The following is an 18,525-nucleotide window of genomic DNA, read 5'->3' on the forward strand; positions in this document are numbered from 1 at the left end:
TGATTGGATTATGGACCAGTCAACAAATTAAGAATAATTTGCTGAATATTTTGACTGGTCGATAACCCATTTTGGATAACTAGTTTGGACTATATTTCTAACACCAGGATTTTTTTTAGAAGGAAAATTCCTTAGAAAAAGGTCTTGTTAAAATACAATTTTAATTAATTTTAAATATCAATATCACACTTTGTAAATGTGCATTTTTTGTATAAACAACTGCCAAGTTACAGGTAAAAAATAATAGGCATATTAAATTTGAATCATATTTATATTAAATTTCACATGTTTATATTTTATAGTTATCACTGTTCGTGTGTACTAAAAAGTGTATTTTCATTTAAAGACATTTATTGTTTTACTAAAATCAATGATACATTTTTAATATTTATATTTTTTTCTGTTATTACTTGAAAGATCATAATATATTCATAATTCAAATGTTGTGCCGTGTGTCATTTCAAATTGTTGCGGTTTTTTTGCCACCATCTTTATTGGCAAGTTTACCTAGTAAAAAAACACATTATTGTAAAATTAATTTTATCATTTTCTGTACTAAAAATAACAGACGTAGCATTGTTTTTTATTGACAATACATAATCCCATTTCATATTGTGTAAAATGCGATTTTAACATTATTTAATTCACTTCCATTTGGCTTTATTAAAACAAATATTATGGGCACTGACCATAATATGAAAATTATATTTATAAAAATATTTATTGTAATAATAAATTGTCAATTACCGGGAGGTGATTTCTTGAATGGACCATTACCATCTTCTTTGAGGACTTCTAGAAAAGGAAAATTTTAGTTATTGTTCGTTTAATTAAAAGTCAATAAAATGGTAGGTTGTTTGAAACGTTTTCAGTACTCGTGGCAGCTATAGCTTTTGATAGCTAATTCAAACATACTATGGATATAATCTATTATATTATAATTTATAAAGAATGGACCAACTTTAAATACTACATTGTATTTTATACAATATCTAAGTCTATCACCATTTCTAGTTTGATCTAGTTAGGTATTGATTACTTACGAGCTTGTGTGACAATATGATCGAATGAGAGGACACATAATGCAACATATATAAAATATGTTATTATATTTAATAATTTCATTCTGCTGTTTTTCTAGAAAAATAGATGTTCCAAATGTTTAGTTTCACAAATAGTATGGTAACTTATTATAGAACTATTATAGTTCATTGCTGTTATTAGCATTCGAACTATGGGAGTATTTCAGTGTTCCTACTAATAATAAATAACTAGATTTAATTAAGTTATATTGAACTAAGGGTACTCTTATTAGTCCAGTAATCTCACTAAAAAAGCCAACCTTGCAACATGACACAATTGACACGTCGTGCAAATAGTAATAAAATATTTTTTACAATCTGAAATCATTACAAATCCCAGAAAAATATAAAACTTTCATTACACATAACATAATTATTTTCAAAAAAATAATTTTATAATGTTGCTTTATTTATTATAAAATAATAAAAAGTTCAGAAAGTGAATTTTAAGAAGTGAGTAACATTATTTATTATATTAGTTTCTATAGTCACTGGAAATTCGTTTATGTTAACTACCAAAACACTTTATTATGTATTTCTATTTAATTACTATTTTTTAAACACAATCAATTATTACTACAAACGGTATTGTTATATTTTCTTCTAATTCAAAGTTCTAAGTAATGTCTTATGAAATACGATTCACATTTTTTAAAACAATTCTAGTAAATATAAGATAATTATTTGTAACGAATTCGTACGAAATATATTCAAACTTACCTGTTCGGCTTGTAAACAGGCAACCACTTGATGAAGTCGATTATACAAAAGTAATTTGCAAAACAAAAAGTGTATAATATATCAGTGTTTGTGAGTTAGTGTTGGGAAACTTGCGTGGCCCGGTAACGCGAGGTAAGGTTACCAAACAACACTTGTTCAATTGTAAAACTCAATAAATTATAAAAACATTACAAATGTATGGCGATTTGCTCATCTATATTCGCTATTCGAATTTAAAATTGCTATTTCATGAAGTAATATATTGATTTATATTTTCATGACATCATTATGTATTTCATAGGTAAATCAAATATACAAGTTACCATTGAGGTTTTAAAAGTTACTCCAAAAAATGATTCAATAAAACAATAATTTTAAACCTACTTTTCGTACAGTTTATTGACATTGTTTTACTAATTTATTCCAGTGCTGTATATTAAAAATAAATTGCATGGAAAAAATATAATTGCTCTAAGAGAGATAGGTACATTGAAAAAAATAATGGAAAACTGTCCAGCTCATATAAGTAGCCAATAAGACACAGCCAAATGTGTAGAGATTTAAAAACTTTTTAACGCTGCTGTAAAATCAAATCAGAATAATGTAAAGTTATGCTGTCAATTAAACAATACTCAAACCAATAAGCCCACAACTTTTTTTATTATAATATATCGATGGTATAAAATAGCTTTATACCATCACCAGTATAATGCTGTGTATTGTGCAATCTATATACTGCAGTATTTATCCGTCTTTATTTTTGAAGGCTACGAGGGTTTTTTTTAGGGATTAATAGTAATTTTTTGCAATTTTTGGAAGCAGATATAAAATTAGAGACTACATGAAGTAGTCATCTTAATAAAATTTGCGATCGTCTACTCTAAAAAAGATACTATCCCATTTGCAGAATGATCAATTTAAAGATATGTTAAAGAAGCCAAAAAGCTTAGTTGAAAAACATAGCTGGGAAAAAAACTTAAGAGTTTCTCAGATGAATACAAATCTAGGTTACTATGGCGTAAAATTTTTTTTTTTTTTGACATATGTTTAATATTTCGGATAGTATTATTCTGTTTTTCAATTATTTGCTCTAGATATTTGTTAAAACCTAGATTACAGCCACATGTGGTACACTTGCAATAGTATTCAGTAAAACATATTGCGCATTTTGAACATCAGATACAAAAATATGTAAATATTCTTCGAGTAAACATATATTTTATTCGTATAATTCCAACTGTACGAACAGCCATACAAATCGATGACGCAAGGATTTTAGTATCCATTATTCATCTAAAATAATCAATTATATTTAACTAAGCTGTATGTTTTACATGTAATTCTTGTGATTTCGTCATTTATGTACCAATACAGTATACCATAGTGTTTTGAACTTAAATATCTTTTTAACTTGAATAGCTTTTATCCCAAAACAGCAAGAAAAATTGAATATTTTATAAAATTACTATAGAGAGGAACAAAAGTGTATAGTAATATAAATGAGTTGTGTGCAGGAACGGAGGTAGTTGGAGATAGAGAACGTTTTTGAGTATTACTTCCCTTTCAAAAGTACTTACATACACTGTTTTTAATGGAACTTTAAGAATAATATTCCTACGAAAACCGATTCATTGGAAATTATAGTTTCATTAAAGCAATAATATTTTTAAAATAGCGTAAAAAAAAAATATTTGAAATGCAATACGGTCCAAATCGATTGACATGTAATTGAATGCCATCAATGCACATAAATACATTGTTAATAATATCATGATACAATTTAAAAAAAAAACCTACGAAGGTCACCATTTAATAAATATACGAACCATTCAAGAGAAGACAAATTGTATGGAAACTGACATCACTTTAAGTCATATAGAACTTAATGTCATGAACATATCTTTTCAGCTTCTGTTAAAATAATAATGCAATATATGCATCAGTATAATAACTAAGAAGAAAAATGTAAGGTGAAATTAGATAAGATTTATAATATATTATTGATGAAAAATAATGTAGTCATCAAATATGAATACAATTCAAAATAATTATATATAAACAACTAAACAATCAAATAGAAATAGAATTAATTTATCAAATATATTTGAATACTTAGCGGTTTTTCCATATCATTGCACGTCAATTTGTTTTTGAAATCGCTTCCAAAGTTGAAAACAACTTACAAAATAGTCAGAATTTTCTTATGTTATTTTGTAAATCTCATTTTAAAATGCATTTTAGAAAATTATTCAAACACACTCAACGCGACCGAAACAATAAATACACATTAATAACAATTACTTGCTACTATAATTTATTTATTTATTTGAAATAAATATTTTATAAAGACAGTATTATAACTCCACTAATTTATAACTACAAATACGTAATAAGTACCCGGTATAAGTAATTTACAACTTATTTTTCTCTATTTGTTAATTGAAATAAATTATTTATAATAATAATATTATATTAAGTATTATATCTTAAGTAAGTCTACTTAAGATACCTGCTAGACATCAAATTAATGTACAGAGTTTTTTTTTTTCATTATTTAATAAAAACGTGTAATATTTTAGTGTATAGCATTTCTACATCATTCGTATTTCTGAGTTCTAAGTCAGTATTTGATTTATTAGCTAAAAGATAAAAAAAACTCCTTACAAATGCACATTTTGACAATTGGATATTATGATTTTTAATTCTTCATATTCAATCAGCTACAATGACAAAAAAACATAATTTAATTTAAAAATGTACCTTTAACTAACCTACCTTTGCCCTTTCAGTAAAAACAGCCCTTTTGAAGGCTACAATCACAATCTTAGTTCTAATTTGGACACGAATAACAACTAATATTATCAACCTATTATCTTCTGGTCATTTCAATAATCACAAACATTTCACTTAATTATTTTTGGTATTATTTTTATGTTAAATTCAAGACCTATCAGTTATAGTAGAAATAAATAATCGCTTAAAATTTTTACACTTTGGTTTTATTGTATTTTAATGTAATTATAAAGTGTGATTAAAGGTAATCATGTTTTTTTTCGGTTCTACTTCCTTAAGAAATTTAACTAAAATAATAGAACCGTGAAGAGACTTCAGTAAACAATTTTAAAGATGTAGTAATTATTAGAAAAAATGAAACAATAAATAACAACAAAAATTTGTTTAGACATGTCTTGAAAAGATAAATCAAATCCCCTAGCTGTTATGTACTAAAATATTCAGAACACTTTTGTGTGGTATTTAAACTTTAAGTTAATTGTAGATACTTGGTTATCGCTAAGTAAATGGCCATATTATATAAACAAGTACACAGATTAATAAAACATGTGCCATGCAACCTTTTATCGGCTATTGACATTTTCAAATCAAGAGATAGTTGTAAATTTGCAAATTTATATTGACCAAAAATGTATTCATGTTTTTTAATAATTTAAGTGACAATTACTGAACAAATTAATCTTGTTTAGTTTGGTTTATTTAATAAAAATATATCCAGAGTAGCTTAATATGAACTAATTTATATCAAATATTAAGTAAATAATAATTATTTAAAAAAACTATCAATAGATTATAAATAACATTCAGTCTTGAAAGGTATTTTAATACCGACATCTAAATACATTATTTAATATTGAATACTACTTTAAATAATTAGTTTTCAATTATTTAATTATTATAAATTTAATTGTTATTTTTGATTTTTCCAACTTACTTTATACCTACATTTTCTCCGATTCAAATATCCTACTTACTTATGCTCTCCTGCTGATGGTCTCTGTTCTGTCATCAACTTCATCCACGACGCTTGCTTTCTTATTTAATTTATTACAATAAATAGTTTCTTTATTTCTTACAGTAACTGATTTACTATACTGTCACTGACAAAGGTTATCGTATGATGCTGACAGCTGCTTCTATGGGTTTTTCAATCCATCGATGTACGCTCAGTTTTTTCACTGACTCTTGTAATTTCCATAATCTGTTGGCTAATCGATTTTCATTAAACGACATTCTTGCATTAGTTACATACAGACAATTTCCAATGTTTATTTCTATGTTTATTGATTTTTGTTATTTGTCCAAAATAATTTATAATATAATATCGTTGTATATCTTTTTGCCTACACTTAGTAAATTCAGTCACATCGGAAATGGATTTAGATTCGCATACAAGTGTGGTTACAAGTAAACCGAAACACAGAAGATCATCCAGTGTTGGTTTTCCAGTCAATATGGATCACATATTTTGGGAACAAGAATATTCAAAAGCCGGATTGGAAAAAATATCGTCAAATATCGTACAATCGTAAGCAAGTTATTTTTGTTATATTAATTTCGTTAATGATTTACATATTTCCGTAATTCATTTATTAGAAACAACTAGTGTTTGGCCTTAATTATGAACTTAACTATAATATACAGGTACTTTGACACTGTTAAATGTTGACTACTACAATGTTATATAATATGAGGCAAATGTATAATGTAATATAATAAATTAGGCAATATTATTTTTCAAGGAAAAACCTTGTCTTTAATTTTTTTTGTATGTGCAAAGTATATTGATCACTTAGTATTTTTTATTATAAATTTATGAATTAAATTGGAAAAATCTTTGCTTAGAACTAATTCGTCCCCATACAAATCATCTGGTCTTAAGACATCTCCAAAATCGCATTCCGAACGAAGGAAATCTATGAACGCCAAAGAACGTGATCAAAATCTAATGCGCCCGTTAATGCAGACTTTCCAGCAATGTTGTAATCAGGACGAAGAGGTAATTTCATAAAATTACAATAAAAAAAAGTAAAATATGTGTATAATTGGAAAAATATTTTTGTTTTAGAAAAATCTCAAACTAAAGTTGAACGCATTGAAATGTTTACAAGAAAGCGACGAACAACGTTTGAATGCATTAGTCTTAGAAAATAGAAATCTACAAAATGCATTCGAGAGAGTCTGTAGCGATTTCAAAAATGTAAAAAAGGCAAGTTTCAATTACCTAATCAAGATCTGACAATAATTTAAATGTATCCATACCTCGTACAAGATAAATAGAAGCAAATGTTACCATTACACATTTACCTCTTATAAATAACGATTAACGTTTAACGGTATCCTTTTGTGTTTTATACTTCAGATCACAACTATTGTCATTTATACAAAACCTTTTTCCTAGGTATATGAATTCTAATGCATTTTATTTAATAACGATCTTTCAGGAGTTGGACGAGTTATGCGATTCAAACAAGCATTTAGAGTATTGCGTTGAATTTCTTACCAATGAAACATCAGATGACCAAGACCTCTACGCACAAAACCCGATAAAAGTAAATCAAGTACAATTATTTTGTATTGAAATGTTATATCCTTTTAATTAACTTACCTTAATAACAGTACTTTTCTATAAAATATATTATTATTATCTGCGATTCATAAATTCGATTTCATAACACTAGTAGCATAGTTCATAATCATAATTTGATTGCACACAAACACGTTATAACTCTATTAGAGCAATTCTAGTACAATAATTATTCATGTCATTCTCAAAAGCCGGTTTTTTTAACGTTAAATGGTTCATATTTCAGATACAAAGAGTCAACACCATTAATAAACTAAATAAAAAAATTGACTTTTTCGAGAAAAATAATTCAAGTTTACATGAAAATATAGCTATACTTCAGTATAAATTTACTATGGGCCAAACGCAATATGAAAAGTATGTAAAGTTTTAGTATTTAATCATTAACCTAACACACATAATAAAGTATGATTTCCAAGACTAATAAAATTACATATTATACTTTAATTCTATATTAATTGTAATAACCAAAGGTTTAACAGCATAGTGCAACAAGTAAATGAAAAAATAAACACACTTACAAAGTGTATAAGAACTCGCCATTACACCGGTAAAATGTATTTGAGTTACCTAGAGAACGAGATGGACACTGTTCGAATAGATGTCCAAGATAGTATTCAAAAACATGATCAGCTAAAGTAAGTAGGCAGCTAGTAAACTATACATATTGAGGAATGTCATATACACCTAAATATAAAATATATATTTTTTTTATTAGTATAGTATAATAGTGATTAAAATGCCGAATGTGACCAAATTGAAAAAAAAATTCTACTGTTTTAACGTAGGTAACTAATAATTAGTTTGTTTTTTAGACCAATATTCAAGAAAGCTTTAAACCAAGAGAGAATTATACATGCAATCATAAAATGTATTGATAACAGATCAAAGTTTGTGTTACTAAAGTTTTTTTTGTGTTTATTTACTAATTCCACCCGTGTTATTTTTTTGTGAAATTTTCAACCATTTTTAAATTAATTATTGTTCCTTTAATGTTTATTAATATTTAATAATTATGCCATTAATGTTGTATCATAATATATCGAATTTCGTGTATTCTTGTATTGAAATATGTTATTTGTTTTGTATTGTTAATAAAAAATAAATTTATAATAACATTAGTTATTATTTTACATAGATAGAATTATAATAATTAAAATACTGAACATTTTTTACACATAAACCACATTATGTAGGTAAGAAAAATATGTTAGGTAATTTTTTAGTTATTTTTTTAAACTTCAGGAATAAATATAAAAACAAAATTACTAAAAGATTAGCGTACAAAATACACCGGCGCGTGTGGTTAAGAGATACCAATTGAATTATATTTATTGCTTTTATACTCTACACTTAACAGTTTGAGAAGCGAATGAAGAATACACAAATATTACTCAGAGAGCAGATAAGGAAAAGAAAATTGATTTAAAAATATTTTAAATTTCGAAGCTATAACATATTATATTGTCGTCGTCATGCAAAAACTGACTATGTGCAAGCTGCGAACAAGTGAAATAACATTATTGAGGACACCATTTGAGAAGAAAATATAATTTAATTCTTAAGTTGGTATTGAAATTATTCATATTTTATTCTGTGATTACAGAATAGATGAAAGCAGAAGGGTCACTTTCGACGTATACAAAAAAGTTTTATAAAAAGCTATGTTTTCGTGACGGACTCTATTTTAATATTATTTTATGCTATAAAGGCCGCCAAAGTCTGTCCGACGGCATTTAAACGGCATGTGCTCCTGGTACATACAAACCGTTTTGCCGCGGTTTTGTATTAATTCGCCAAGTCTCCGCACTTGCGCATTTCCGTCTCGCGTTTTGAATTCACCCCCTGCGCTTTAAACAAAAAATAAAAATAATAAGTTAGCGTTTGAATTTTTTATTTTCATTAGCTATGACTTTGCAAGATACTACATTTCCGCCTAATAATTATAGTTCTTCGGTTTTACAAAACCGGTAGCACATAAAATTCATATTTATGTTTGCATTGTCCAATTGGCGATAACATTCTGACAACTAGGAAGCCACTATAAAAGATTTTAAAATAATGATAGACAAACGGTTCTTATCTGCAGATTACTTAGATTACAGGTTAATTATTATATCTGATTTATGATACATACCGTACAAAGTACGGTAACGCTTTAAATTATATTCATGCGATATAATAAAATTACTCGTATTTGTAGTAAAGATTAAAAATATTAAGAAATACAGTAAAAAAAAACAAATCTTTATAAATTCATAACAAACGAACAAATAAATGAAAATTCAAAACTCAAACGCTAACATATATTTTTATTTTTTGTCTACAAATTTATGAAATTAAAAACATATATTGCCGATAAAAAAAACCAAAAATCTCCCTTTTTGGCTTATAAGGATTGGTGACAAAAATTTTCAAAATAATGAAAAATGTAGTAAAATATGTATATAAAAGTTTAGGAAAAAAAAATTTCTCAAAATATTTATATTTTTAGAGGAAATGAGTGTCTTACGTTAGATGGATAACCCTGTAGAAGGCTATTGTTAGGCCAATGACATTCAGTGTGCCATATTCATTAAAACAAAAATTAGACTAGTGTTTTTTTATACAAGCTTCAAAGAAAAACCTTGAACGAAAATGTATAACTAAATTTAGACGTTTTTCGATAATAACGATTCTTATTATTTTTAATTCATTAAATTTATTAACAAATGACTCTATTTGATTCCTTATGTTATACGTTACTAGTTTACATACCAACTTTCTAGTTAAATTTTTTTAATGCATACAGTTCAAGCACCGTAAATATACCGCTAAATGGGCAATATTTAAAATGGTTGTCACTCTTTACAAATTAAACAATTTCTCAATATTTCCCCATGCCCAAGTTTTGGTTTTATCCTATACTTTTTTTAATTGTTATTCAAAAATAGTTAGCATTAAATCCTAAATTATAATTTCCACTACTATTTCAACGCCTATGTAACATGCATCGAAATAAATAATTATCGCTCTATTGGCATTAATATTATAACTAGTTAGCCGACAACGGTCTCGAAAACGGGACCATCTTGTTCAAAGGGACATTTCGACGGCATCGCATCTGGATCGGCTCATGTGCTCCTGGTAGCTACATAACCGTTTGTCCTTGGTTTTGTCTTCGTTTGCTAAGTCTCCGCACATGCGCATTTCTGTCTCGCGAATTGATGTCATCCCCTGTAGTTTCATTCCTCCACCCCACCACGGTAGTTGTCGGTCGCGGGTCCCCTATATATTACATTGTACGTATGTACTTATGAGATTTTACCTTTAAACCACATCCATCGAATTTGCTATTATTAGTTGTCGTTGTCACTGATAGAGTGCGTGCAGTATTTCGGAAATTGAAATAAATGAAATTCTGCATGTCCATAAAAATTTTTTACTTCCTGGTAGATTTTTGTAAATAGGTTTCAAATAACTAAAAAAGAAGTACCCAAGTAGTTTTTTATTTGGAATCTTCAGTTTTTTTGTTTAAGCGAATGATTTTTGAAATTAGATACATTTATTATCTATCTTATTTATACATTTCTCTGCAAGCATACCTAATGCCTGTAGTTGTGATAATTTATATAATATAATTTTGTAGTATAGAAAAACGTCACATAAACCTTTCCCGTGGACCATTTATTATCTTGTTTGTTAAAAAAAATACATACTTCCCATTTTCCCCAACCATTCTTGAGAGACTATTATAAGATGACCATTACAGCTCAGCCATTGTGGATGTAGATCTCGGGCCTTCAGACCGTAATAATTGTTGTTCAACGCTTGTATTCTTACTATTTGTATTATTAGGATGTAAAGACTAAACTGCTATAGGTTTTTGCGATACCAAATTTAGATGGTTTTGCAAGCTTAAATACATAATTGTCCCACACTTTATCCCCAACCAGAATTAGTATTCAGGCATGCTCTTGACCGCTTATCGGCAATTGTATAATATTACACACTTTGTAAGAAACACTACTTCATGCTGAATTTCATTGGAATTTCTCTTGCCAAAGTAAACTTATAAGCAAATGCTACTGAAGCTAATAATAATAATAATATACTACAAACATTTTGCCGCCAAAAGTTCTCCGGAGTCCTGTAGCATTTCGACGGCTGGATAAGCTCCTGGTACACACATAACCGTTTTGCCGCGGTTTTGTCTTCGTTCGCTAAGTCTCCACACATGCGCATTCTCGTCTCGCGAATTGATGTCATCCCCTGTAGTTTCATCCCTCCACCCCGCCCCGGTAATTGTCAGTCGCGGGTTCGCTATATAAAACATTGTACCCTTGTACTTGCCGCCAAATACTCTCCGGAGTCTGGTGGCATTTCGACGGCGTCACGACTGGATAAGCTCCTGGTACATACATAACTGTTTTTCCTTGGTTTTGTCTTTATTCGCTAAGTCTCCAGACCTGCGCATTGCCGTTTCAAAACGTTTTTTTTTATAGATATTTTTAATAAAAAATTGTTTAAAAAATGCATTGTATGAACCTATGAGTTTTTAACCACATTCAAGATATTTTGAAATATTGATTTATAATTATAATTTATAATACGTACTACCTATAATAAGGATATCGAGGTGGGAACTGGGAAGTACTGAAGACAATGTAATAGTACCACCAGTTTGAGTTTTCAATCAAATAATTTAGATTTGACCAACAAATCATAAACCTATAATATATATACATATATGCTAAAACAACAGAAGTTTATCCACCAAACTAAAAAAAGAAATATAGGTAAATAGAAATCATAATGTAATGTACAATTTATTGTTTTATGTCGCTTGTAAATCTTAAACATAAAAGTTGTAAAAGTTTTCTTCTTTACTGGGCCGTAATTAAGCGCAAGATTCATAGGCAACAGCCTAGGGGCCCACACCAAAAACAATTTTTTTTAGTATTAATTAAAATATTTGTGCTCTGTTCTATACAAAAATATATGTTTTGAGAATTGTTCTATAACTTTAATAGTTTTCTTAATTAATATTAGTTGACAATAATAATACCATTGATGTTGAACAGCTCTATTATTACCACATAGTAACACTATTTCTCTTACGTTATTTAAGTTGGTGGAAGGTGGAATGGTGAAGTGAAGTATTATTTTTATCTGCGCGCATTTCCCAACCGCACTACCCCTCCCATCCTAATTTTTAAACTCTTATAACTTTAAAAATGGTTGTCCAAAATTGGTTGTCAACCAGTCAACATTTTCAGTACATTATTGTAAATTTAAAAAGCTTATGATACATGTACGTTACCATTTTAGTTTCAAAAGTTGCTATCAAAAAAACTAAGTTGGGAGGGGGGGTAAAAACAAAACAAAATTGTAAAAAATTGAAATTACATTGTAAAAAACAACATAAAAAAAATCATCCTGTATAAATATAAAATACTGACACGTCAGTTGTATCAAATTTAAATTATACCCATTTCCATCGCCCTAGGAGGGGGGGGGTACATTTTTTTTTGTTTTTTGGTTTTTTTAGCAGTAGTTTTAAGAGTATACAGTATAATGTAGTATAGTGTATATTATAACGTTTATATTTACATAATATTATAATGCATAAATAATTTTTAGTATTTAATACATTTATGTGGAGGTATAACAAATTTTACATATTATCACAGATAAGCAGTCTGCAGTGAAGTAGTTTATTGATAGAGAGCGCCACAAAATTGTCTCAAAAGCAACTGCAGTACTTTTGTGAACGCTTTTTTTATTGCTCGTTGAGCAGCCATATTATTATTATTTTTAATAGTGCCATAGGGTGCCACCAAAATTAAATATATATTTATTTACAACAAAATTGGAAAAAATAATACATTTGTAAATTTATGTAAAACGGCGGTTTTTATATTTTATTTATTCGTGTTACCTGTGCGTCGAATACAGCAGTACCAGGAGTCCATGCAGTATAAATACTCAGGTAAAGTTTGTACAGCCGTTGCGGTGGAAAAGGCGGAAAAGGCCGTAAATATTTAAGTACCAGGGATGTATGCGCCGCACGACCAAAGTGAACCGCCGTTTGTGTGTGGACGGCGTTTCCCGCGAAAACGACCTTGTGCCGCCACGTTGACTAAAATTTCATGGAAAAAGTAAAAACGCTACGTTTCTTTTCCATGATAAATTTTAAAATGTCAGGCTACCGGTGAAGATTATACCACGATGACACCACTATAGAAAATAAAAGCGCAGAAAGTTATTTCGTACGTTGGTGTAAAAACGTAAGTATTACCATTGAGTATACATTAATGGTATTATTATTGTATTACTCATATAATAATTTTTTACTATCCATCATTTTAAAAAATACCTCTTACTCATCTGTCTTTCTCGAACCAATATAATAATATGTATCTTTGTCTCTTCGCCAAAAAAAAAAAACCTCACCCTTTGGCATGTCCTATCCGTTATTTTATTGTCTACGGACAACACAGTAAGTGATATTATATTTGATAAACTATGGAAAAACCCGCAAATAACTTAGGCCATGGGCAATGCGCGTTCCAAATATTGAGTTCAGTGATTGGCAACGAGCATGCGGCATTGTGTGATGCCAATGGCCGGTTTTGAAATATTCTACTGGAGTATAACGAACAAAACCGAGCGAAACGATTACCAGGGATACATGGGCATTGTGATGCTGACGGCCGATTTTGAAATATTCTACTGGAGTATAACGAACAAAACCGAGCGAAACGATTACCAGGGATACATGGGCATTGTGATGCTGACGGCCGATTTTGAAATATTCTACTGGAGTATAACGAACAAAACCGAGCGAAACGATTACCAGGGATACATGGGCATTGTGATGCTGACGGCTGATTTTGAAATATTCTACTGGAGTATAACGAACAAAATCGAGCCAAACGCTTACCAGGGATAAATGGGCAATCACGCGGGTCCTGGGGTCAAACGGAGGCCAAGGAAGCACGTGGCATACACTTGACGACGTTTCCCATAAACTCCTGGTACCGATCCCTCGATTTTCATTCATGTTGTCCTTCATTCATGTCGGATCCATTCATATTATCCGAACTCGCTACTACTACTACTACTACTACTACTACTATTACTACTTACTACAGGTACTGCCACTCATCTGCCAGCACCCCTGTGCCATCCAACCATCTGCCACTCCACTGCCAGCTGCTACTACCCCCCTTTGTGTTCCACCCTTGCTACTCGCACATAAAATACATCATTGATTTTCCAGCTTCAGTTTATTGCCGCCACAGATGGCAACGGCGCGGCGTCGGTCGATTCGCTTTGAAATCAATGTATCCGAGAATTTGTGTTTTTACTATCACCGTGTTATTTTATATCATCTCAACGATGGCATGTTACAATATGCTGCTGTTATTGTCCAACCCGATGTGTGTTCCACGTCGAGAGATGAGCCGAGTAAGTTTTGAACTAGTTATTATTTATTTTAGTTAATTATATACATTAGAGCGAGCGTTTGGATCAACCTAGTATGCTTAATACAATTAATTGACTTGCTCGAAAGCAGTAGCTTACTTGTTTGCGAAGCGACGATAAGCGAGAAATAGCGGTAAGGGTTGATCGCACGTCTATGGAAATGTGAAAAGCGTTGGAAAATATTTTTAACTATGCAATTCTAAAAAATTCGGTATACAGGATAAAGATCAGGAAATACAAAAAATCAAGCTAATCTCGTCAATGAAAGAGGGTAGCAGGCATTCAAGAAGAACGGTCTGAGATTGAGCAGGTCTTATGTACACATAGTTTAATAATCAAGATATTTCAGAAGGAGGCAGAGAAGTTGAGCAATAAAATGGATCAATCGAAGACGACCTAAAGCGTGGTGTCATTTATAACGTAAAAGAGTACTGTAGATAAATGACTAGTGAGGCCAGCAATTATGCATTGAAGGGAATGTTGGCCAGAAGTGATGGTTGTTCTAGACGATTTTATGTAAAAGAGTTTTTTCAATAGTGGCGATGCCAATTAAACTTTTAAAAAATGATTTTCCCGAAGTAAAATAGAAGAATTAATTTGAGTTACTCACAAAGAATTTTTTTTTTACATTTTGAAAAATACTAACTGTGTATCATGCAAGAAAATTTGTATTGTTAATAGAAATATTTTCTTTACTTAAAAATTATGTTATATAATTATTTTTATTTATTTAAGGTTTTAACACCCCAAAGGGGTAATGAGTACAGTTATTAAATTTTTACAAAACATTATACAGCAACAACTTATGGGTAATAGATATACTAATAGAAACAATACAAATTAAAAATATATACAATAAATACATGTACGCAAATTTTAATATGGGCCTAACAAGAGAGCAATATAATACCGTAAGACAATTAATGCTTTTAAACTCGGAACAGTTTCTATTTATAAAACCAATGGCTCCTAGAGCTTTGCTAAAAGTTGCGTCAATATGGGCATTAAATGTGAGATCAGAGGACAATAAAACACCTAAGTCCCTAAATATATGAGCCATATTTGCACTTAGATTGGTTAACTGAAAGACCGTTTGCGTTTTCAGTTGAATTAATTGGAAGATAGATTTTCAGGTCATAGGCAAATATTAAATATATTTACATGATTTGAACGTGACTCAATATCATTTTTAAATATAATTAATGGAAGAGGGGGATAGGTGGCCATAAATTATATATTATTATAGTTTTTTTTTATATATGTGATTTTTGATTATTTTTTTAGAATTTAGACAGTTACACCAATCGACAAGACGGATCTTCTATGATTGAAAATCCTTAGTTAAGTATTTTACATTTACTGGCCGTTATTTTATATGAACAATGAACATTCTGTGTATGTTTTAAGGAAAACCACATTGCTGATTAAAACGTGTTAATGGTGTGTGTTTTAATGGCGATTGTTGCGATTTACTACTTTTTATTACCTAAGTAGTAATAAGAAAAACGAAAAATTTGGTTTTATAAGAAAAGAGTTACATATTTTGTCTCTTTAAGGGAAAAAAAATATTAATAAATAATAATAGAAGAAAACTTGGTCAAGACGTGATCGATGATTTCGTTTCGTTGGACATCGGTTGAGGCAGTTCCGCGGAACCGTTGGTCAAGGCGTACTCGAGACACTGCCAATGGCCATGTCGGGCGGCCACCTCTGCGGTACGCTCGTTCCACGGACACCCGTTCTCGCGAGCATACCGCAAGCACTCTAGATGGCCGTGGCCGGCGGCCGCGCTCGTTGTCTGTTTGTTCCACGGACACCCGTTCTCGCGAGCATACCGCAAGCACTCTAGATGGCCGTGGCCGGCGGCCGCGCTCGTCGTCTGTTCGTTCCACGGACACCCGTGCTCGTGGGCGTACCGCAGGCACTCGAGGTGTCCGCCAGTGGCCGCGGCCGTCGTGGCGTACACGTGCCGCCGGCATTCATTCAGGTAGGCCTGCACCGCCTCGATCTTCACCGCCGACCAGTACCAGCTGGCGTCCCCGTCGGCGGCCAACGACTCATCGAGACCGCCCTCCCACGGACAGCCGTTCTCGTGCGCGTACCGCAGACAATCCAAGTGGCCATACCTGGCTGCCTGGTAGCACGTCGCCTTGTTCCACGGACAGCCGTCTTCGCGGGCCAGCCGCAGACACTCGATGCGTCCGTACCGGGCGGCCACGCGCGCCGTGAACGCGTTCCACACGCACCCGTTTTTCCGGGCGTGCCACAGACACTGGTCGTGCCCGTACTTGGCGGCCAACAGCGACACGAGCATGGCCGTGCCCCACGACAGCCATCTGCAGCACGACGACAGGCCTTTCAGCAATATCGTACAGCACGGCTTCAAGTCGACGTCGGTCGCGTTCAGTCCGTCGTACATCAGTCGTTCGTCCTTCGTACAAGCGTAGTACGCCATTTTGGCCAACGTGAACATGTTTCTTCTTATTCGATTTCTTAATAATAAACTTATCTTTATTCTGAAGCTGAGCAAACTTTCAACCCCAAAAAATTACACAATCGAGCAATCCATTGATTGACTGTACAGTCCTACTCAATGTTTACACTATTATGGTTGACATGATAAAAAAACTTAACATAACTACCATCCGCTTTTCTATGAGCAACAATTAACTAATCTTTGTTGTCAAATTCGTTAGTGTTTATATTTTTGCGGCCAGTACGTATAATATATATATATATATATGTTTTAACATAATAACTAGGTAAGCCAACAATCAGTTTTAAAGAGTGACTTAACTTGGGCAAGTTACACTAGGCACTGTGATTAAATTAATTGTTTAGGCGTTTGGTAATTTAACTTAACCTACATATTTCCATTGTAAATAATTCAAGTTACTTATTCTTTTGGAATATATTTTTTTCATTTACATTTCATTCTTTTACTATCTTATACATTTGAATCCTTTCTTAGTGGGCCTCTCCGTCATCAAACGGAACTACTGGTCAAATTTCATTCTCATAGACAATAATATAATCTTAAATTTTATAAATATTTAGAAATAACGTCGTAACGCCACACAGAACGATGGTCAGCAGCCATTCAACAGTGTATAGAGAGATCCGAGATTGGTAGTATGTATTATTTTACATTATTTCTCATTTGTATTATTTTAATACTATCTCGATGTCACAACAGATGTATATATTATTATAGTTGTATTTTATTTATTTTTATTTTTACAGTAAACTTAACGGATATGACTTGCTGCGGTATCATGGTATGTCACCTTAACGCCCTAAAAACCACTAAAATGGTCATAATGCGGCAAGTGTGGACGTTGAATTATCCGAAGATGAGTAAGTGCGGCTTTGATCTATTTATTTTTTTTTTAGCTGAAGAGATTTATAAAAAATGAGATCGGCAAGCTTCGATGTAAATTTGTGGAAATTTTCACGACTGAAATATCCTACATGGTTTGATTGTTTTTGTACGAATCAGATATCTGTTCACTGTCGATCAAAGCAATCAATAAACCTAACCCTACCTAAAACCTTTTTTTGGGGTGATTTTCTTAGCAAAAAAAAAATGGTTTACAATAGATTTTTGAAAAAAAATCGCTCTATGTTACACTATAGCCCCACTCTAGACCTATATTCAGTCTAATTTTCAGATTTATTTCACGTCCCAAAACTACAGCAGCCAAAAAAATAAATCTAAATATTATCCCACAAAAGTTTGGGATTGAATAGACTATTTAAAAATAAATCATCTGTTTGTATTATTAAACTATAGTCGTTTCATAAGTTATAGATAAATTAGATTAGATTAAAAACACGACGTTATTATTAAATAATAATAATATGTATGTTAGA

The 18,525-nt window shown here is 31.0% G+C and overlaps 1 protein-coding gene and 1 long non-coding RNA gene across 2 annotated transcripts; both read right to left on the reverse strand.

Annotated features, from left to right (window-relative positions):
• Positions 1–252: 252 nt before the first annotated feature.
• Positions 253–1,937, reverse strand: LOC126842107 (uncharacterized). The gene is made up of 4 exons (XR_007686270.1): positions 1,803–1,937; positions 1,044–1,137; positions 748–795; positions 253–507 (listed from the first exon to the last, which is right to left on the reverse strand). It is a non-coding gene; the product is annotated as an uncharacterized LOC126842107 (long non-coding RNA).
• Positions 1,938–16,249: 14,312 nt separating this feature from the next.
• On the reverse strand, positions 16,250–17,125 carry LOC126842120 (uncharacterized). The gene is made up of 2 exons (XM_050579011.1): positions 16,729–17,125; positions 16,250–16,623 (listed from the first exon to the last, which is right to left on the reverse strand). Exons 1-2 carry the CDS (start codon positions 17,123–17,125, stop codon positions 16,250–16,252), a joined length of 771 nt encoding a protein of 256 aa, XP_050434968.1.
• Positions 17,126–18,525: the final 1,400 nt, after the last annotated feature.

The sequence above is a fragment of the Adelges cooleyi genome, unplaced genomic scaffold, assembly GCF_023614345.1.
Source record: "Adelges cooleyi isolate 19-005CV unplaced genomic scaffold, UGA_ACOO_1.1 ACOO_flye_CR_arks_rails_tigmint_CR_PRNA_446, whole genome shotgun sequence".
NCBI classification, from domain to species: Eukaryota; Metazoa; Arthropoda; class Insecta; order Hemiptera; family Adelgidae; genus Adelges; species Adelges cooleyi.

Coding starts and splice junctions, on each gene's coding strand:
- LOC126842120 (XM_050579011.1), bottom strand. CDS start 17,125: ATGTTCACGTTGGCCAAAATGGCGTACTACGCTTGTACGAAGGACGAA. Junction 16,624..16,728: donor GCACGAGAACGGCTGTCCGT/GGGAGGGCGGTC, acceptor ATGAATGCCGGC/GGCACGTGTACGCCACGACG.